General features: G+C 38.4%; 1 protein-coding gene across 3 annotated transcripts in view; it reads left to right on the top strand.

The window, feature by feature from the left end:
• Positions 1-23,242, top strand: part of SAMD12 (sterile alpha motif domain containing 12) — a 292,967-nt gene that overhangs the window by 222,559 nt on the left and 47,166 nt on the right. The window contains exon 5 of one of the 3 annotated variants that reach the window (XM_087962121.1): positions 14,211-14,357. The exons of 1 other annotated variant lie outside the window; for it this stretch is intronic. In XM_087962121.1, the coding sequence (XP_087818247.1) occupies positions 14,211-14,263 (53 nt within the window). In that variant the 3' untranslated portion in view covers positions 14,264-14,357. Of the gene's footprint in view, positions 1-8,349; positions 8,476-14,210; positions 14,358-23,242 lie in introns of those variants that run through there. One more of the 3 variants, XM_087962122.1, reaches the window with a different exon arrangement.

Genomic DNA, 23,242 nt, shown 5'->3' with positions numbered 1-23,242 from the left:
CAGCTCGGACTCGGGAGGCAGAAAATAGATGGGGCCAGTCAGGGGTGGTATTTGCCAGTTCTCCGAATTACTCAAAATTTCCGCTACCGGTTCTCCAGAACTGGTGAGAACCTGCTGAATGTCACCTCTGCTTTTTCTCCTCCCTGCTCCCTACACAGCATAGTCCAGGAGACTGCAGAAAAAAAAAATGCCTCTTTTCTCTGTAGTGGCTCCACTACATTGCATGGCAAAATGCTCAGCATTTTTGTAAATTTTTAACATTAGATTAGTAATGCCTAAGTAATGAACATTAAGTATCTCTTCTTGGTAAGTACAACCTGATCTCACAATTCTCCTCCTTTAGGCACACATCAAGGAAAAGGGATTATGGAAGCAATGGTTTATGTCTGAACTGCTAGCCTTCTTTTTCACCTAATAGAAATGTACATTCTCTATATTTCTAGCAATTATTCCTCGTCTAAGCTTGGACAGCCCTTAGCTTTTCAGGAAATGTTTTGTATTTGTACAAAACTACAAAAATCTGGTAAGAAAGTCAATGACTGTGTAGTAAGATGGAGTTCATTTTCTACAGCAATGTCTCTCGATCTTGGCAACTTGAAGATGTGTGGACTTCAACTCCCAGAATTTCCCAGCTAGCCATGCTGGCTGGGGAATTCTGGGAGTTGAAGTCCACACATCCTCAAGTTGTCAAGGTTGAGAAACACTAATCTACAGCCTTGTAAAAGAATGGTTTACACATACACGTTCCAATTAGGAGATTCTCAGAAGTAGAAGTACATGGGGTGGGAGATAAGTGAGAATGGAAATGCCAGAGATATTGAGAGATTGGCATGCCTTAGTTTACAGATGAGAATGAAGAGCAGCCTTAAACTGGAGTGAGAAGCCTTAGCAAGTTGAATAGAATAAATACATAAATAAACATGAGGGGGAGAATAATTAGAAGGATGAAGCCTGAAGATGCCTCCTTAATAGATCCTTTCCTACCTTTTAAATTAAGAAACAGTATGAACAAAGTGTTAACATCGGGTGGCAGCATCTAGCCAACCCTTGCTGACCTCAATAAACCAGCTTAGTATTTCAATGAGAAACCACAGGAAATCCTAATTGTAGGCTACACGGGGAAGTTGAAAGTCCATGAAGTCACCAGGAATTGACAAAGCTTTCTGCAAAATATTTTGCCTTCAAGTAGTAATAAGCAACTGCAGCCTATATCTATCATTCATGCTAATGTGTAAATGAGGTGCAGAATTAATAAAGGTTTGCATACATCTTATAATTATAAGCCGCAACATCTTTAGACTTCAGGCATGATCGCCTCCTTTCTTAACAAAGTGAATAAGCATTGTTTTCCCTATAGCCCTTCCTTTTTGTTCTTTTGTCATAAGCGAGAGAACCAAGCTTTGACTTCATGATCAAGGTGTTTGTGAGAGCATATGTTTAGCCTAACAAGTTGTTTTCAGTGCGACAGCTAATCCCACAGGTTTTTGGTTTAGCACAAAAATGTGCTGCTTTTCTATTCAAGCAAGTCCCAAAACAGTTCTTCCTAGAAGGATGAATCCTAGAATTGGAAAGGGCTCTTCAAGTCCAACACTCCACTAACTGCAGGAATCCACATTAAAGCATCTCAGATGTCTGTCTAATTTCTACTTGAACATGTCCAATGACATAACTACCTCTTCCAACAATTAATTCCACTGTTGAACAGTTCTTACTAAGGGTTTTCTTTTTCTTTCTTATTATTCAGTTGAAGTCTTCCTTCCAGTCATCCATTATTTTATATTCCATAGCTGGAAGAGGAAAGAACAGAACTTGAACTTCTTGTGCAGTAATAATCTGATGTGTGATCATCACACATCAGGTTACGTACATCAGGATTGTATGTAATAGGGACATGGAGACAATAACCTACACAAAGTCAAATTAAGGCATGATTTATGGACATGTGGTATTGGAAAGAATGACCTTTAATTATTTATTTATTAATTACTGAATATTATTATTGGATAAGCACCCTTGGAGACTCAGTTGTGGTTTGTCTCCTGTGATCCAGACAGGAAGAGCCATTCTAATGTACAGTATGTTGTCTATAGCAACAAGGGTACAGGTATGTCAATGAAAATTCTCAGTCATCCATGTAGAGTTGTCTGAAAGTTGAGTTATGGCAACTGAACTTTTTTAAAAAAAAATTAGAACATTTCACTGCTTATCCAAGCAGTTTATTAATCATAACAACTTTAATCAAACTGACATTGCATTCATCCTTATTTCCTGAAGGTTTGGTTCTGCCAAGATATCTCCTGATGGGCAGTTGGTGGAAAAATCCCATGATTTGGAAATGTACTTCTATGGATGCATTGTCTTCCTTGTACTTAAAATCAAAGCAACCACAAAAAGTATTACAACGTTGGCAAGAGCCAGCTCACAGGGAGGAGACTGGAATGTTCAATATAATGTTTAGTGCCTAAAAAGTTAACTGCTACTGCTGAATAAGGCATGACTGCAAATTAACTGCATTGGGAAAGGAAAAAAAATTAAGAACAATACTGAACACTAGGAAAGATAATAAGAGGAAAGGAAAGGAGAACTTTTTATAGTTGAAAACTAGAGATGCAATAAAACCTCCCTCCTGATATTTGAAACAACAGTTGTAAGTGTAAAAAATGGTCATTAATCATCTTTTTTCAGTGCTGTTTTAATTTTCATTTCAAACTAATGATTGTAACTTAAGAACTACATGTATCCTAAGCAGGTCTTCTTCTTGTGTCATATCCATCACCGGACATTGACGATCATGTTGGTAATCCTATTGAGACTTTCAAGAAAAGATTGGACTGCCATTTGTCAGAAATGGTGTAGGGTCTCCCGCTTGGGCGGGGGGTTGGACTAGATGACCTACAAGGTCCCTTCCAACTCTGATTATCTGTTATCTGTTATTCTAACTTTCACTTTTTTATGGTTTTGATGATTTCTTTTGCTTTCCTAGGCAGCTTATCACCTTAGCCCCAAGGATCTTCAAACTTGGCACATTTAAGACTTGTGGACTTCAACTCCCAGGATTCCTGAGCTAACAGGACTAGAGGAAGAATTCTGGGAGTTGAAGTCCACAAGTCTTAAATGTGCCAAGTTTGAAGACCCCTGCCTTAGCAGGTAGATGTCTATCTAGGGTTTCCAGAGATGACCCTTCCATAGACTTTAGAAACAAAAGCATACAAAAACCCTCTGGACCTAATTAAGAATAATACTGATATTTGAAGCCTAACCATTTCAACTAGTCAGAATCAAAGAAACCTGTACAGATAGTCTTCAACTTATGACCACAATTGAGACCAAAATTTATGTTGCTAAGCAAGACAGTTAAGTGAGCTTTGCCCCCATTTTACATCCTTCCTTGCCACAGTTGATAAGTGAATCATTGCAGTTGTTAAGTTAGTAACGTTGTTAAGCGAAGCTGGCTTCCCATTGACTTTGCTTCTCAGAAGACCACAAAGGGTGATCACGTGATCCCAGGGCACTGCAAATGTCATAAATATGAGTCAGTTGCCAAGGGTCCAAATGTAGAACATGTGACCATCCAACAGGTGCAACAGTTGTACAGGGGGAAAATGCATCAATGCCTCACTTTTTTTTAGTGCTGTTGTCATTTTGAATGGTCACAAATGAGTGGTTGTAAGTCAAGGACTACCTGTATTCTTAGCAAGTAGATGTTCATTTAGGGTTGCCAGAGATGACCCTTCCATAGAGTTTAGAAACGAACTCTCTGGATCTAATTAAACATTCTATTTTCTGCTGTGATTAACCAGATACATCAGTGATCCCCAACCTTTTTTACGCCGCGGCCCGGTATCCCCAACCTTTTTTATGGCACGGCCCGGTACTGGCATTAGCTGGGCGCCGCCATCTTTTTTTGATGAAAACGTGCTTCCGGTGAGCTTTCTACCAGGAAAAGCTCACCGGAAGCGCTGGCGCCGCCATCTTTTTTTGATGAAAATGTGCTTCCGGTGAGCTTTCTACCTGGAAAAGCTCACCGGAAGCACTTTTTCATCAAAAAAAGATGGCGGCGCCCAGCAAGCCAGCGGCCCGGTAGGACTTGTTCCATGGACCGGTACCGGTCCGCGGACTGGTGGTTGGGGACCACTAAGATACATCTTAAATTTAATTTTTAAGTCATGGCAGTGGCCATGCATTTAGCATCAGGAAACCAAATTTCTTTCTTTTCTTTTTTTTAGATTTTAAAAAATTCTTTATTGAAATTCAAAATACTAAAGAGTTTACAAAAATTTCTATAATAGAATATGTGACAATACCTTTCAACATCGTTTCCTTGACAGTACAATAAGTACAGTACATACAATTAATGCTTGACAGTTATTTATAGTATTAGTAATACTAATTCACAATGCCTTAATAATATTAATAAAAAAGTAATTCATGTATATATATAGGTCGATGGTTCAAAGAAGAAAAAGAATATCGTATTAACACTAAGTACATCTATATATCTAAAAAAGTCAGAGATAACTCTATATAATTATGGTCAATGTATACTATACTCTATATTCCATAACCATAAGAGGAGATAAGGTATACATTTTTAGCTATACAATATGAGTATAACTATATAATCCCAAATTTCTAAACCGGGCTTGAATTGAAAAAGGCAAGAAAGTATTCAGGCTTGAAAAACTCAAGATTCAATCAGATGCCTCCATCTCCCCCAATCCAATTTACATACACAGCGCATGACTCTGCTTCTTGACTCTCACCAAACGTATTTTCATATTGTCCTACATCAGCTAGCTGATTAAGATTTGGCAAGGAAGCTCCAGGTGGTTAATTGATAAAATATATATCTCAAAAGACAATTCCTTTAATTACATGCATTTGACATCTTTATATATGTTTTATGAGATAATAAATACATTTTCACTAGGCATCCAATGGAGCCATATGGCAGTGCACAAGAGAGCCAAACAAATTAGATATAACGAGGCTCATTAAAATGAGCAAAATTTACTATTAAAAGGATTTTGGGAACTTGGAAGATGGAGGTTAGAGATCCATGTCATTCAAAAAGTGCCCTATGTCTGTCTCTCTCTCTCTCTCTCTCTCTCTCTCTCTCTCTCTCTCTCTCTCTCTCCTCTCCTCTCCTCTCCTCTCCTCTCCTCTCCTCTGCTCTCCTCTCCTTCTCTCCTTTGTCTCTGTCTCTGTGTCTCTCTCACACACGGACTATACCAGTGGTACTGATGATCTTGGTGTTGCAGAAGAAGCATGCTGAACCCATAACCCTGTTGGGGGAATGAGGAATTCTGTGTTTGTGCATGTCTGTGTTTCAGAGAGAGAAAGAAAAAGAGGGAGGGAGGGAGAGGGGGAGAGAGGGAGGGAGAGAGAGGGAGGGGGAAGAGGGGGATGGAGAGAGGGAGAGGGAAAGAGAGGGGGAGAGAGAGAGAGAGGAAGAGAGAGAGAGAGAAACATTCCTGAAAGTAAGAATGTAACCTGGGCAAAAATTTGCAAAGCTTTTTTAAAGCTATAAAACAAAGCAGATTTTATTGACAGGAAATGGATTATAAGGATAGGCAAATCCTGGCATCTAATTAACTACAGCCAGTCGGATTAACTACAGTCTAATTAACTACAAAGACAGTCGGAACAGCATAGGCTGTCTGTGTACATTACAGAATAACAGAGTTGGAAGAGACCTTGGAAGTCTTCTAGTCCAGGTGTCCCAACCCCCGGTCTGTGGACCACCACTAGTCCATGGCAAAGCCCCATCCACAGGTGAAGGCACTATGCAAAACCACGCTCTCTCCGGTCCATGGAAAAACATTTCTCCATGGAACAAGTCCCTGGTACCCAAAAGGTTGGAGGCCACTGTTCTAGTCCAACCTCATGCTCAAGCAAGAGACCCTATACCAGAGGTGGTATTCATCAGGTTCTGACCAGTTCTGGAGAAATTTTGAGTAGTTTGGAGAAGCGGCAAATACCACCTCTGACTGGCCCCGCCCCCATCTATTCTCTGCCTCTCAAGTCCCAGCTGATCGGCTGGGTCTTCTTTTGTTGCCCTGCACAGGAGAACAGAGCTGGAAAGCAGGTTAGTGGGGTGCGGAGGGAATGGGATTCTGTAGTAACCTTCCCCCAGGAGAGGGAGGGAATGGAGAGTTTGCAGTATCCTTCCCCTGGAGTGGGGAGGGAATGAAGATTTTACAGTATCCTTCCCCTGCCACGCCCACCAAGCCACGCCCACAGAACCGGTAGTAAAAAAAATTTGAATCCCACCACTGAGAAAAAGGTGCTTTCATTGAGCCTTCCTTTCCTGACCACAGGCTTTGATTACCTGATACAGAGCTTTTGAGATAGATCAAGAGGACTTATTATTATTATTATTATAACTGACATACCCTATTAAAAGGTAAAGGTTCCCCTCGCACATAAATGCTAGTCGTTTCTGGCTCTAGGGGGCAGTGCTCATCTCTGTTTCAAAGCCAAAGAGCCAGCACTGTCCAAAGATGTCTCCATGGTCATGTGGCCAGGATGACCACGAAGGCGCATGGAACGCTGTAACCTTCTCACCGAGGTGGTCCCTATGTTTTCTACTTGCATTTTTACATGCTTTTGAACTGCTAGGTTGGCAGAAGCTGGGACAAGTAACGGGAGCTCATTCCATTACGCAGTGCTAGGGATTTGAACTGCCCAACTGCCAACCTTTCTGATTGACAAGCTCAGCGTCTTAGCCACTGAGCCACCGTGTCCCTTGACACACCCTATAGCCATGGCCATTTCATTGATGCAGGAGAAGGACCAAATCTGTGAATCAATTAGCAAGCAAGTAGCCACTTCCAAACATCTTGCCAACTCCAAAAAGGATGCCCAGTCTCTTTGTGAGAGATTTGTTTTGAAAATCTCCAGCAATGTGTGCTTCTGCAGCAGCCTGAGGACCAGAGACTAAGTCAGAAGTAACCTTCAGGATAGGCAGCAGTTCTTCCTGAATGGGTTGGACATTGAGTAGAGTTGCACAGATAGTCCTCAACTTACAACAGTTCTTTTATTGATCTAAAACAGTTCTTTTAGTGATCAAAGTTACAACAGCACTGAATAAAGTGCACAGCAGCACAAGAGCACTGAATAAAGTGACTTATTACCATTTTTTCACAGTTGCAATCTTTGTAGCATTCCCATGACCCTGTGACCAAAATTCAGATGCTTTGTTACTGGTTCATATTTATGATGGTTGCTGTGTCCCAGGGGTCACGTGATCACCTTTTGTGATCTTGAAACAAGTAAAGACAATAGGGAAGTTAGATTCACTTAACAACTGGGTTACTAACTTAACTGTGGCAAGAAATATCACAAAATGGGGCAAAACTCACTTAACAAAAAGTATCGCTTAACCACAGAAATTTTGGGCTTAATTTTGGCTGTAAGTCAAGGACTACTTGTACATATCTTTAGTGCCAGGCCAGCTCATAGTTAGAGGAAATAAGTGCCTGAATTGGACCTAGATAGTTCAGGGTTTGCTGGATGTCCTTTTTGAAATCTCCAGGAAGCTTCTGAGCATGCTGAGGGCGTATATAATTCTTGCTGTTTAACTACTGATGATTGAAATAAATGTTCTCTACATTTAAAGGACTTGATTTCTCTGTCTCCTTCCAGTGCATTCCTAATCTTTTTGCCAAGACAGGAAGATTGCACAACATACATGGCTAAACTAGTCTAGATTACTAGGTGTCGGTTTGTAGTTGTGATTCAATTATTTTTGGGAAATCAACTATTGTCCAAACGTGTTATAGGTTCCAAGCCAAAATGTTCCATCCCAAAATGGTTAATTTGAGGACGTATAAAATGCAATGTGGGTGTAGCAAAAGTTTTGTTATCCTAGGTCTGGGATTTAACTTATTGTGTGAACTCAGTTAAAGCATCTTGCTCATAATTTAGATCAGTGTTTTGGTTTGGACTTAAAGCAAGATTGTCCCCACTGTAGAAAACATTGCTAGAGTTACTAGTAGTTAGAGAGTTACTGTAGAGTTTGAGAGGTAGAATGCATGCTGGGATGAGTGAGTGGAACTGAGGATCATAAATAAAATTTAGTTATCTATTTTATCACATTTATTGGGGCTTCCCACTGCAAAAGACTTTGTACTTTGAATTAAAACAACCTCCCCATTCCAGAATGTCCCTGTTTAGAAAGTCAGAATATGAGGAGTATACTCTTTAATTGACTAACTGATTGGATACATTCCACGTTTTCTGAAAGATAGCTTATTTTGATGTCCCACAAGTAGGTCACCTTTCATTTTTATATTCATTTATATTAGCTATAAAACTTGCTGATTGTAGGCATGGTTCTCTTTTCAGGGCTGCTGGGGGAAGTATCTCATCAGACGCCGAGATCAATTACTTAATGCCTCAGAATGAACTAATGAAACCCAAGCATTTCCTATTTCACCAAATGCACTGAAACAGCATAGCCCTCATAAAATTATTTTTATGATATCAGTCCCTGAGGAAATTTATGGTGTTTGAATAATCCTCAAGGTGCAAGAATTTAAGGATCGGCTTGCATTTCAATCACTCCTCCCCAGTTTGTCATCCTCCTGAATTTACAACTTGGTCCTTACAAATATAAAAAAACACACAAAAATATGGATTCCTGGATCAGGGCAACTCTATATTCTTTTACTGACATGGGGCATGACTTTATTCCAATGGTCTTTGATTATGATGGAATGAAAACCAAGGAGCTTCCCGCCACCTTGGCAAAGTTATCTAACTTTACTGTAATATTATTTTGATATATGCTTTAATAGTACTAGGCCAAAGCTTAGTAGTAAGCTACATGCATTCCATGCAGAAGGTCTCAGAGGTTGCTTCCTGGCAATTCCAATTGAAAAAAAGAAAATATGATCAGTGTCAAAGCCTTGATGGGTGTCATGGCTGAAAAAATTTAATAACCAAGTCACTATCTGACCCTTTATATAAACCAGCTCCTTATCTCTGAGTACTCAACGGGAATAGTGAAAAACGAGCCATAATTATTGCTAGAAGCTCTCTACATAGCAATTGCACTCATATTTTCTGTCTGATGCAATCCTGTCTCTAGGGGGACTTTCAGAAAATTTAGCTTTCTATTAAGAATCCAAACACATTTTCTTGCACGCTCACCTATGTCATGCTATGCCTATGGGATCTCTGGTATAGAATACCTCACTCTTCCTTCAAACTACTTACTGTGGAGCAAGAGGAATCATGACAGTTAATCTTTAGGGAAGGTTATCTACTAATTGAAGAAAATTGATAAGTCTTGGGAGTTCCCTACCATTCAGTTTGAAATATCATTGTTAATGAAAAGGTGAGACATTTGGTTGTAATATAACAATATAAACTTGGAATGTATCAATATGAACTAGGAAATAAGTTATTTCCACCAGCATAAAGTGTTTTTTCTTGTAGATCTTATATAGGCAGTCCTTGAGTTACGGCCACAACTGAGCCCAAAATTTATGTTGCTGAGTGAAACATTGGTTATGTGAGTTTTGCCCTCATTTTATGACTTTTCTTGCCACAGCTGTTAAGTGAATCGTTACAATTGTTAAGTTAGTAATATGGTTGTTAAGTGAATCTGGATTCCCCACTGACTTTGCTTGTCAGAAGGTCGCAAAAGGGGATCACATGACCCAGGGTCTCTGCAACCATATGTCACAAATATGAACCAGTTGCCGAGCATCTGAATTTTGGTCACATGACCATGAGGATGCTGCAACAGTTGTAAGTGTGAAAAATGATCATAAGTTTTTTCAGTGCCATTGTAATTTTGAACAATCACTAAATGAACTCTAGAAAAAGCACAGAGAAGAGCAACCAGGATGATTAGGGGACTGGGGACTAAAACATATGAAGAACGATTACAGGAACTGGGCATGGCTAGTCTAGTGAAGAGAAGGACCAGGGGAGATATGATATCAGTCTTCCAATATTTGAGGGGCTGCCATAGAGAGGAAGGGGTCAAGCTATTCTCCAAAGCAGAGAAGGGCAGAGAAAGAATAATGGATGGAAACTGAACAAGGAGAGATTCAACCTAGAAATAAGGAGAAACTTTCTGACAGTGAGAACAATCAACCAATGGAACAGCTTTCCCTCGGAAGTTGTGGGAGTGCCATCACTTGAGACTTTCAAGAAGAGATTGGACTGCCATCTGTCAGAAATGGTGTAGCGTCTCCTGTTTGGGCAGGGGTTTTGACAGGATGACCTACAAGGTCCCTCCCAACTCTGATTATCTGTTAATCTGTTAATTGTTGTAAATCGAGGACTACCGGTACCTGTATTCTTGATGGCTAGGCTATGGACTCTTTTACTTATCTTGCAAGTCAAAATGTTAATTGCATGATTTTCTTAAAATGTGTTATCATTTATCTGGTTATTGTATTTATAGCTCAATTATTGTGTGAGGACACAAAATAGCCTACATAGAGTTCTTGCCTAAATTTATCCAGACACTGAATCCTAAGTAGTGCTGAGAGAGAATGACTGGCCCCCAAATCACCCAGTCATCTTTGAGGTTGACTGGGTCTTCCTTTCAGCATCCTTGACCCTACGTTGCACTAACTAAACGCTTAGAGATATGGTGGGGAGGCAAATCTGATTTTCATTGCTAGCATAACCACAACATCATAGAGATCTGTGTCTTCAATGGGGAAGGAGGTTTGTGTGCTATTTTAAAGCCATGGAAAATATTCAACATTTCTTCATCAGTCTAGCAAATAACATCAAAATAATTATGTTTACTCGGTTGAATGTTTGTGTTGCGGAGATGGTGACATGAGAGGACAGACAAGGTCACAGCTTGAGATCGCTTGGTCCTTCTGTAAATTATTTACCCATCACACACATTGTCAGGTTTATTGTCACTGCATCTAATTTAGGATTGAATCTTGGTTTTAAATAATTGACGGCATATCATGCATAGCTGTCAGAAATAGTTGTAGCTTTTGTGTGACCTTTCTCAGTGTGGATTATTGTAGTTTCAAACCATGTACTCCAAGCTTAGCAAAATCCTTGTATATCCTAGGTTTTATGTGCTCACAATCACAATGGATAACCTTGGTGGGGTTTTTCAATAGCACTATTTTTGGTCAGAGACAAAAGCCAAGGAACTTCCAATGGGTGAAGCACAAAGGTGAAGAAAAACAGACTGTGAATTTCAAGAAATTAAGGGCATGGCTGGTATCAGATGCCAACATTATTACGCATTTTTAAGGTCAGGCTCTCAGCAAAAAGTCTACAGCTAGAGGGAACGTTCTTGCCCTGCTGTTTCTCCTAGATGTAAATGGAACCTGAATGAATGAGTGTCAAGAATTATGAGCATGACTATGGAGATTCTCAGTCATCTAGTCATAGTTATCTCAAAGATGCTTTTTCAAGAGGCAACTGGACTTCCTTTGTTTTTCCTTGAAGATGTTTTGCTTCTCATCCAGAAAGGTTCTTCTGAGAACTGAAAAAGCCGCTTTGGGAATTCTGAGAATGTACTGTAATTTCCACTGCATTCTTACTCATCTTTCCTTCTTCTCTAGTTGCCAAGAGAAAACTTGGGGAGTTACTAGACAGTGGCTTCACATGCAGCCCTGCTTTCTGTTTGCAAAAAACCATCCCATTACCAGGAAGAACATGGGCCTTGTGCAATGGAAAACTCTTGTCCTTTAAGCTGGCAAATAAAACTACTTTGTTCTGCCAGGTTTGTTAAGAGTTTTCGTTTTTATCTGTTTATCTGACTTATTGGGGCTTGAATGTTCTTTTAATTGCACTGATGTTTATTGTTGTAAAAAAAAACCCTTGGGGGCTAATTTTGGAGCCAAAACATAATATGGAAATATTTTATGAACAAAAAAATGAATAAAACTAAGTGGGAAATATGGGACTCTGGAGATATAGACGATCAAATGCTTTATGTAAGCCCTGATGAATACATTTTCCCTTCCTTCTCCAATATCATAGCTCCCAAGTTTAATGCACTGTTTATCTGTCATTATCACTTACATACCAGAAATGAGATCAAAAAGAACTTTAGTGCACTGGCATTCCAATATCAGAATAAACGTTAATACTAAATATTTTAAAATACTGCAGGAAGCTTTCAGGAGTTCAATGCAGCCTGCACTGGTTTTCTAAGGCATTTCTTCTGCACGAATGACACCTTGGAAACTTTTCTCTGGCCACCATGAATTAATTTTTTAAAACATATTCTGGATGTTGCATGTCCTTGGTGGAACACCATTTACGTGGTGATATAAATAATGGATTGCCAATCTTGATAAAATGTCAAGGAATCAGTCACAAAATAGGTAGTCTTCCTCTAAGTTTGGTGAAGGCAGATGATGAAAGTTTTTTTGTCAGGGTCCGAAATTAATGCTTTCATTCTCCAAATATTATATGATCTTGTTTGAAAAAATGCATTAGCTTTGTCATCATCTTTAGAGCTTTGTTTTCACAAAGGGCAACTTAAACTCAGTATTTCATATAGCAGGTGAATGGTCTTTAATCTGAATTCTGTGCCTTAGAAGAAGAGAAATAAAAGTACCCTTGGTAGTTTGCTTTGACAGTCAATTGGCAATGCAAATTTCAGGTTGTTTGCTCCTCTGCCATAAGAAATATAGTTTGTACAGCAAAGCATGTTTCTGCAATATATCATTCCAATAATCTCTGTAAATAGGGGTGCATTAGGACCATGGTTGTGGACATTTGTGTGTGGAGGAGAAGGGAGGAAAATAATACATGCACAATTGCATAAACATCATCTTATGTATTTGCATCAGATATCCTGATGTGAAAGCATAATTGTAGGATTCATGTAATTACATCATCATATGAATGTTGTCACTTAGGCGTCATTGCAGTTAAAAATAAATGTGGTTGTATGCGATATGTACAAGATCAGACAATTTGAGTTTACAAATTTCATCAGGCAGATGTAGACTGAACCAGATAGAAGCTGTTCCCATGCCAGTCCTATAATGAATTAAAATGTTGAGCTCTTTGATGCAGAACTCCTGGCTGACAACTCCTGTGGAAATAAGAAACACAGGATAGGATGCAAAGCAAGTGAAACCTTGATTTAATGGACCTTGATTTAACAGACTGGGGAAGCAATTAAGCACATTTGTGTTCAGACATTATTGTAGAAATAATGAGGAAGACCACTGTTTTTAAATCAGTCGATTGACATAATTGATAAATGTATGTCATTGGTGTTAATGGCAATTATGTAATTATGCAAATGACACAAACTATGTCAGTTTGGATTTAATAAACATTCAGATTTAATGGACATACTTTCTCCCCAAATACTCCAAGTAAACTATTTGAGGTTCAGATAAACTCTTCTTCCAGATGTGTGTGTGTGAAATGTGTGGTTAAAGAAGCACAGCAGCATTAGGTGTATGGCTAATATAGGAATAGCTAAGCAGTTTAGAGTTAGCCTATTGCCCCCAATCATTTGGGTCCTCATTTTACCCACCTTGGAAGGATGGAAGGCTGAGTCAACCTTGAGCCTGGTGAGATTTGAACTGTCAAATTGCAGTCAGCCGGCAGTCAACAGAAGTAGCCTGCAGTACTGCACTCTAACTACTGCACCACTGTGGCTCATATGTTGGACATTCTGCTGACATTAGTCTATGTATCATTTCTTTATAAACCTGTCCCAAATATTAATACAATATATACAATACAATACGATAAAAATACAATATGAGCAAGCTTTTAGTAATTAATGAATGGCTATAGTTTGGTTATAGTGCATAAATGCTATACAGAAGACCCCAGTTGATCCTTGGTATCCTCAATTAATGGATCAGGAGCAGAGCTATGAAGCTTTGGATAAATGGACTAGTTATACTATTGCCTTTGCTAAGCCATCTCTCTCTCCCTCCCTCCCTCCCTCCCTCCCTTCTCTCTCTTTCTCTCTCTTTCCCCAGACAAAGAGCAAAACCTACCTTCATGTTGGCTTGTTATGTGTATCTAACATTTTGTGTGCTGTCAATTAGCATAATGAAACCATCTACTGCAGATTGTTCAATAAGCTTTGACTTAGTGTAAAGTGAGATGCCAGCCATTGTAAAGCATGCTTTCAATAATCAATGCATCTCTACTGATTGAGTCAATTACTTTGCACACAGTTATTTTTTTCAGCGCTCTCGTCTGACAAAGATTTATTTATTCAAATAAAGGTTTGCAACAGGATCAGGGCACTGTATGGTCAGCTTTCAAGAATGCTTCCTGAGTCCTTGGTTGTGAATACATTCATCAGATCTGAACAACACTAGCTTAGTGATCAGATGCTTTCCCCTGTCAATCTCTGCCACTCTGATGGTAAGGTAGAGTTCCTTGTGCTCTCCCCCCAGTCAGAGTAAATTGCTCTAGTTGATAGGAAAAGAACAATATATTTACTGGAATACAGAAGTTGGGTAAAGCTTTGCAGGTGCAGGACTTTGCCATCTTCATGCATATCTCATATTTAGCTTTCCAATGCAAAGAGTCTATATTCAAACTGCTAGGGGTGAGGTGACAGCATTCCAATATCTCAGGGTCTGCCACAAAGAAGAGAGAGTCAACCTATTCTCTGTATCTGAAGGCAGGACAAGAAGCAATGGATGAAAATTAATCAAGGAGAGAATCAATCTAGAACTAAGGAGAAATTTCCTGACAGTCCAATCAGTGGGATGGCTTGCCTCCAGAAGTTGTTAGTGCTCCAACACAGGAGGTTTTTAAGAAGAGATTGACAACCATTTGTCTGAAATAGTATAGGGTTTCCTGCTTGAACAAGGGGTTGGACTAGAAGACCTCCAAGGTCCCTTCCAACTCTGTTTTTCTGTTATTCTGCTCTGTTCTCCAAGAGTATTGATTATATGGCATCAAGTTGTTTTCGATTCCTAAGCAACCACATAGATAGTAATTTATATTTTCTGTCCAGGTGATTGAAGTATAGGAGTGGTTTACTCTTGCCTTTCTCATTGTCACTACAGTCATCATCTGCTTCTGGCAGCTTCCTATATCACTGCTGGCAGCAGGGATGACCGTCACACCTTGGATGACCAAGCAATAGTATTGCCAGGATGCTGAGAATATATTTGACATACAATCCCAATGTTCTTTGTTTTTTACTCCCAGGAATGCCCCTTCCACCACAGGGAAGTAGGACTTTGGCATGCAAAGAATATACAATCTGATATATTCATTGAAACTAATAAGCCTATTTTATAAAAGAAAAATCAATGAAATACTAATATGGTTTAAAGGCGTCCAAAATTTTTCAGTATGCAAATGCTTATTTTTAGTCTTCTAAGGGTAAAATGGAAGGCATGTTTGAGAATATATTTGTAATCTGCCCAGAGTCACTAAGAGTGAGTTGGGTAGCCATATAAATGGTCTTAAGTAAATAAATAAATATTATTTTGAAATATTTTATATGTTTTGATCTATGTGGAGACAAAACATGCTGTATTGTTCGGAGCCTAAAACAAACCCGGCTGTTTTCAGTTGCCTAATTTGGATGGTTCTGACTTTTCAAACATTAGAACTAGGCTAATTTTGATTGTTTTACTTTTCTGGGGGGGTTTTCAGCCAAGAAATACAGCAGTAAAACAAATTGTTAAGATATTTAAATATAATAGCTAGAGCAGTGGGGTTGTGCAGTGAGCCATAACAAGCAGTTGTAGTTGATTGTTTGCAGAGTGCTGGCGTGAAGCAATCTGCACTGTGATTGGTTGCTGTTGGTATGGAGGTTGAGTTTCCCTTTTTCCCCACCTTTTTCTTCTGTGTGCCCTCGATGCTCTGTGATTTACTTCATGATGCTCCTATTTGCTTGACTATATAGTCTGCTATATATATATACACCCCCACTAGCAGTTAAAAGGAAGAAGCAGCTGCAAGCTCACATCACTCTGAGAAGCACAGAGCTGAAGACAGAAGCCTGAAGATGATGAATGAGACTTCATCGAAACATTGCCTAGATACTTCCAATCTTACGCGGGAGAAAACCCGAATAACCAAAGATCCACATACAAATACCCGCGAGAACCTCAGAAAACATATATATATATATTTTATATATTTTTATATATTTTATATATATATATTATATTTTATAACTTTATATTTATATAAAACTAGAAGTTTGTGTCAGCGTCTCTGACTTCATTTGGACACCTGCTGTGGAATTCCCTGACGCCAATTAATGCTGCTGTAAAGACACCTAATATAGTTGTTTTGATTGGTTTCTATAAGAGTTTGTGTAACAATAAAAAAAGGTTGACTGGGGTAAAAAAGAGTTTGTGCACGTCTACATTCTGTGCAAGTTCTAGTGTTGCATTGATGTTGAGTTTCAGAAAGCATTAGAAAAGCAAAGAATGTATCTTGGTGTGGCCATTTTTGTTGAGTTCTAGCATGCATGCACACAATGTAGGTCTGCTCTTATGCCTCATTGTTATTTTAATGTCATTTGTGGCATTACAAAGCATTAGTAGCACTTCTTCTTTGCAGCCAAGGGATACCTCTATGAACAAATAAGTACATCACGAAAAAAAACAGTTGCTCTCAAATGTGGCAAGTAGTTGCAGGAGGGGAAAAGCAAGGAAAAAAAGTATGTCAGCTGTATTGTTTGATCTTGCTAAATAAGTGGTTTGTCAATGCCTACAGGAAAAATTGGCCAAGGAGAATTTTTTTCCCCTTCAAATACAAAGATTAAAAGAAAAATGAAAAAGGACAAGTTCTAATTGAAAGGAATGTTAAAAGATTAGCAGCTGTCTTTGTCAGGTTGTTTGAGTAATCCAGGGAGTTTATTTCAATTGAAAAGATTTCTGTTATCTCAGTTTGGAGGAAGAGTGGCTTTGTTGTTAACAAAGGCTGGTCTACACAGATTTTTTTTTTTTTAATGGGCGTGATAACAGAGCATTGTTTTCTCCGGGGTATTATTTAAATCTTTGAAAAACTGAAACATTTAAGTAAATCTATGTGTAACATCCAGAAAATTGGATAATACCACTTAGGATCCCTATCTTCTGTTATGGCCTTGTGGCAGGGGACAAGGGTACAGGTGTTAGTTTTATATTTGTCTTATATTTCTTGAGGCTATTTCAAATGTTGCTTCTCTGGAACAAAGCCAACTTAAAACATTCCACTGGGATTTGTTTCGAAAGCAGGTGTTTATCCTGACTTGAAACAAACCTCTGTTTTTTTCTGTTTGAAGCATCTCCCAGGTTATTCATCTCTGGAATAGAGCTAGATATAGTCCTTCCTAAAAATGGTTATGTCACATCAAGTTGGTACTGACTCTTATAGGCTACACAGAGCTTTCAAGAAAGCTAGGTCTTTGCATAATGTGTCTAAAATATGATACTCTGAGCCTGGTCATTTGTATCTCAAAGGAGAACTCTGGATTGTCTATGATGCATTTATGTTTTCTAAGCTATACGTGTATTCTCGGGTATTTTCTTCAACACCAATGTTTAAAACCCTAAATACTCTTTCAATCTGGCTTCTTCAAAGTTCAACTTTCCATTCTACAATGTGCTACAAGAAATACCATAGCTTGCACTATTCGGATCTTTGTAGATAAAAAGCTGATGTTATGAAAAAAAATACTTTCCAAAGCAACATTTTATTGCTTCAAATACTACCCTACCATATATTTAAAAAGTTCATCCACTAAAATAAGTGAGACTTAATCCTGAAAAACTTCAAGCCAACTCTAAGTAATACCAAATTGGGATCCAATCTCATTTCTTTTAATTTTGGGGAAACAATTGCATTAAATGAAATCAAAGCTGCCTTCATAACACTTCCTATAATTATAATTCTGACTCTAAGGTATTAGGTTTTTTTTTCTGATCCTAATTAATCACCTTATTTCTGAGTTAAAATAATTAAAATTAAATCCCCTCACTTTCTTATAATCTCTCCCATGCTAAGCTCTATACTGCTAACATTTCATGCTTTGGACTGGAGTATAGGTTCCTCAAGTTATTTTTATGTCTTCTGGAAAATTCTAAACTCAGAGATGAACTTTCTTTTATCTCAAGAGACAAAGCTATGAAGCAGTTCCCTTATCACATCAGATATATATATATATATTTAGTCCTAAGATCATAGGAAACAAAATGTTAGCCCTCTTTGGTACTGAATATCAAAGATATTGTTTACCCTTGAAATGGGGGTAAAACCTGAAATAATTCATTGAATTAAAAATTAAATGGCACATGCTAGCAAAAAAGTCATACACAGAGATGTTTAAGAAATTAAATTCAGGGATTGCCTGCTTGGTAATAACTTTTTAACTGTTAATCAAACTGAGTAGATCAAATAAGTCTACTTTATATTCAGCTGAACTGCCAGCATTTCCTTTGAAATTCTTGCACCATTCCGATTTCATCATTAAGTTAGTTCTTTTATCAGGCTGGTGCTTACTCCTAGTTGATGCAAATTCACAAAGAAAATCCTGCATGAGACAATGATGACATTGTGTCTTATTAAATAAAAAGAGAGAAATGATGGCATGAGATCAGAGAGAGAGAGAAGTAGTTTAGAACCTTTACTAGTTTTCTTACTCGACCAAAGATAAAAAGAAGATGTTAGATTAAGAGTCTGCTTTGCTGTGAAGTAATGATGGTAAACAATGAAAGGCAAAACAAAACAAGACAAGACAAAAACTAGAATGATTGAAATCTTACTGTTGTTTGGACCAAAAGTCGATGAAGATTCTCAGTCATCCAGGTAGTGTTGTCTGGAAGTTAAATCATCGCACTTGAACTTCTTTTCTTGTTGGATCAAAACATTTAACTCCTTACCCAAACATTTCACTCCTTACTTCAGTCTGAGCAACTGGTTAGGAAAACCCCATATATGACCCTGTATATGAAATGAAATCTGCCTGGAGGACATATATGCCCCCTCCACACCAACTTGCTTAGATTGAAGAGCTATTTGGATGAGCAGCAAAACATTTCAAGCCAACAAGAAAAGAAATCCAGTTGCCATGATTCAACTTCCAGACATTTGGACCAGAAGTCCAAATATATTTTACTGTTGAAGTTGGTAGAACAATAGTCAAAAGGACCTGGAACTGTTGAGAGGATTGTTTGATTGCAGACCAGCTGATTTCAGTCTGAATTAGTTGGACTTGACATGCTTTGGAAATCTGCCCATAATTTTTCAAAAAGTGTTAACCCAATCATTAGATAAGTAATTTATGTAAGATAATTGCCTCAGAAGCTAACAATACAGAATAGACACGATAGCCTTCTGCAATTTTCATATACTCTCTAATTATTGCGCTCTGTTGGAAGACAACACCATTACTGTCACTCTTTCCCTTACTCCCCATCCCCAACCTCCTCCAGACTACAATCTCAGGTATGATAGTGATTTCCATTCCTTCTGAAGGTTTGAAAACAAATTCAACCTGCAGTTCAGTCACTTTCTGTATATGAACAGAAAGTCATCCATCTAGTTGCTTATCTCAGGTAGCAAAATGGGTGTGTCAGTCCACAGTTAACATCATCTGCACTTGCCATGTAGGAGGTGAATAAAGGCAGTGATATTTTTGGGATATGTGAGCAGAATCCTCTGTAAAATGTAAGGGAAATCATCTGACCTTTAGTAATTTACTAATGTAGCATGTGAACCTGGGATAGATAGATGATAGATAGATAGATAGATGGATGGATGGATGGATGGATGGATGGATGGATGGATGGATGGATGGATGGATGGATGGATGGATGGACGGACAGGCAGACAGACAGACAGACAGACAGACAGACAGATGTGTTATATAAACATATGAAGGAATATGTTTCCTATTGCCCTACATCATACAACAGGTTAAAGTTTCCATTCTATGAATATTTGTATTACTCATTTACTCAATATGTTCTGTGCATTATAAAGGACTGGTTAAAGAGAAAATGCAAGGATCCCTGGAGTCATTCCAGGTTAAGATTTCTTCCAGGAAAATAATGGGTGAACAGAACCAGAATGTTCTTATTAATTGTTTTTGAATGCTGCAGTTGGCATTTTATGCTTTAGATAGTGCCGGGATAATTGAAACAGCTGGGGGAGAAGGAATGTTGTAGAAGTGAAGGTGATCTGCAAGGCTCCAGAGGTAGATGTGAATATAAATGCATATGTTTGTTTTTTTTAAAAGAAGACAGCCAAATAAATTCATGAAAAATTGCTTATTTGTTGAGATCCATTGGGATGGAACTCCTTTCCTCAAGCTTAGATTCCTGCATTTTATGGGGTGTTAAAATCTTTTTAGAAAAATCCTTTATCTACAGCTTATTCAATGTTTCAAAGTACAGAGATGAGGACAATTTGCATAATAAAATCACAAAAATGGAATGCATGCAACATTTGATATTTAAAATAGTCACATCTAAAGCTTTGAATCCAGGTATGAAAGGTTAATAAAAAAATCATCCACAGAGCATATAAATTATGCCAAAATTTAAAATGAAAAACAAAATTATGTTCCATTCACGTTGCTGACTTAACATACAACTATATGTCATCTTGTTAAACCTCCATATTTTAACAGACCCCAGGAAAAGATTGAAAGAAAACTCATTATAATTTGAACTATCACTTTTTTCCCCCCTGAATGGGAACAAAAAGTAAGCCGATGTTTGTTGTCCTTGGCAACTTGAAGTTGTGAGGACTTCTACTCAAAGAATTCCCCAGATTGCTGGAGAATGCTGGGGGTGAAATCCACACATTCTTCAAGTTGCCAAGGTTGACAAACACAGAAGGAACCATGAGAAAGAATCATTGGGCATGTACAGATTGTCTTTCCTACCACTGTGTAGCTTCAGTCAAGTTTTCTGTAGCCTGCATTGAATGCATGGGAGAAACCTCTAGGCTGGAGGACATTCCATCGCAGAAAAAAAAAAGCATTGAAGGATGAGGTTGAACGGGATGTTCAGTGAAGTACAGTAGTCAGTCAAGATTCCATGAACCAATGAATGCATCAATGTGATTTATATCTATTATTTATTGTGCAATATGAAAAAGAGGAATACCTTACAAAAAGAAAACAAGCTCAAGTTATATTGATGACAGTGTTTTCACCTTAATAAATATATAGTCCTAGATTATATTCCAAAAAGGAGAGGCATTTCTCTTCCTTTTCAACTGGGGTTTGTTTGTAACAAAAGTTTAATATGGATTTCCTTGAAAGCAATATTTGGGACATGTGTCAATTTTTCATGTTGAAGCTCCAGGTCATTTCCCAATGAGCATTTTATATAATCTAGAATCATCTCACCACGACTGTGCCAAAATAACTGCAATGAAGGCAGACTGTATATATAATTTTAGCTGTGACTGGGTGATGCAGTGCAGATGCTTTAAGTTACATGTGGGGAATTGGTCAAAGGTTGGGGCACTAAGGTTTTAGCTGTTTCCTTTATTGTAATCCTATTTACTCTTGAGCCAGATCGGTATGTTTTAATGAATGATGCTCTCATCGCCCAAATGAGATAGGAACTACATTAATTCAGTGACAGAAAAAATGTAACACTTCAATGACGAAGAGACAAATAGCAACTTGACTTCTCTCTCTAATACAAGCTGTGTTCCATACAAAAATCCAGGGAATCTTATTCTTTAAAGGCTACACATTCTTCAAATTTAATGCTACAATAACATTAAGAAATTTTAGTCAACAAATATAATGAGTTAGAATCAGCTATTACATTTAATCCTTTGCAATATACTACATTTTCGGAATAGCATTAAAACTTCCTTGCTGGTATGAAAAAGCTGCTACACTTTGCTAGCCCACACCAAGCAGATCTTTGGTATATGCATGTATCAATAGGGATCTGATAAATTTGTGCATAAGCACATATATGTGCAGATCCTGATTTAGTGTATGTATATTGGATCCACAAAATGGCCACCTGGGTCTTAAATGCAGCTAGGCTTCAAATCATCTGGCCTCAAAACCTTTGAAAATATTATAATTGATCCCCAGGACTGCAAACTGGGTCCAGACACATAGGAGCTATTATTTCAGGGTAACAGTTTTCTGATGCAATGAATTTCTTTTCTTTACTTTCAGTCAATAAATCCTAGTACTATTACCAGCATCTTCTTCAAAGAGGCATTCCTTCCTATCAAAGAACAAGGGACGGCTCTTTAAACTCATTGTTTGCCACCTGCCATTTTATAGCAGAATTACAGAGTTGGAAGGGACCTTGGAAGACTTCTAGTCCAATCCAGTGGTGGGATTCAAAAAATTTTTACTACCGGTTCTATGGGCGTGGCTTGGTGGGCGTGGCATTGCTTGGTGGGTGTGGCAGGGGAAGGTTACTGCAAAATCCCATTCCCTCCCCACCCCACTAACCTACTTTTCAGCTCCGTTCTCCTTTGCAGGGCAACAAAAGAAGACCAGCCAATCAGCTGGGACTCAGGAGGTAGAGAATAGATGGGGGCGGGGCCAGTCAGAGGTGGTATTGGCTGGTTATCTGAACTACTCAAAATTTCCGCTACCGGTTCTCTAGAACTGGTCAGAACCTGCTGAATACGACCTCTGGTCCAATCCCCTGCTCAAGCAGGAGATCCTATACCATCTCAGACAAATGGTTGTCCAATCTCTTCTTAAAAACCTCCAATGTTGGAGCACACACAACTTGTGGAGGCAACTTGTTCCACTGATTGTTCTTAACTGTCAGGAAATTTCTCTTTAGTTCTAGGTTAGCTCTCCCCTTGATTAGTTTCCATCCAGTGCTTCTTGTTCTGCCTTCAGGTATCCATAACGACAATAATATTTAGAAGAAGCAGTTATGTTATTTTCAATTTAATTAAACACCAATGGATTAAAATTTGTAGACCTCTGCAAAAGGTAGGCCTCTGCCTTCTAGCTATAAATCTCCAGAAGGGAGCTTCAGCTTGTTAAAGTGAAGAGCATTAATAGTATCTTGTCTGGCATATATGCCATGTTCTTAGTGATGAACTTCTGAGGATGAACTGTCTCTATCAAGAACTGATGTGTGCAAAAATACTGAGGAACAGGAAAGCTTGCTAAAGAACAGATTGTAGCTCAGACATTAATATCGGAAGGTGGTGACAGGAACTCATCCACCCTTCAATAGCTCTTTTAGGCAGATGACTGGAAATATTTGCATCAGGGAGCCAGTTTGGTAAACTGGTTAAAGGCACCAGGGTAGACTAAGTTTCAATCTTTTCTTAAACCAGTTGAATT

This window comes from Notechis scutatus, chromosome 3 (genome assembly GCF_049901735.1).
Source record: "Notechis scutatus isolate UNSWTSFEM ecotype Mainland chromosome 3, rNotScu1.2, whole genome shotgun sequence".
In the NCBI taxonomy this organism is placed as follows: Eukaryota; Metazoa; Chordata; class Lepidosauria; order Squamata; family Elapidae; genus Notechis; species Notechis scutatus.
This window is presented reverse-complemented; position numbering and strand designations above follow the sequence as displayed.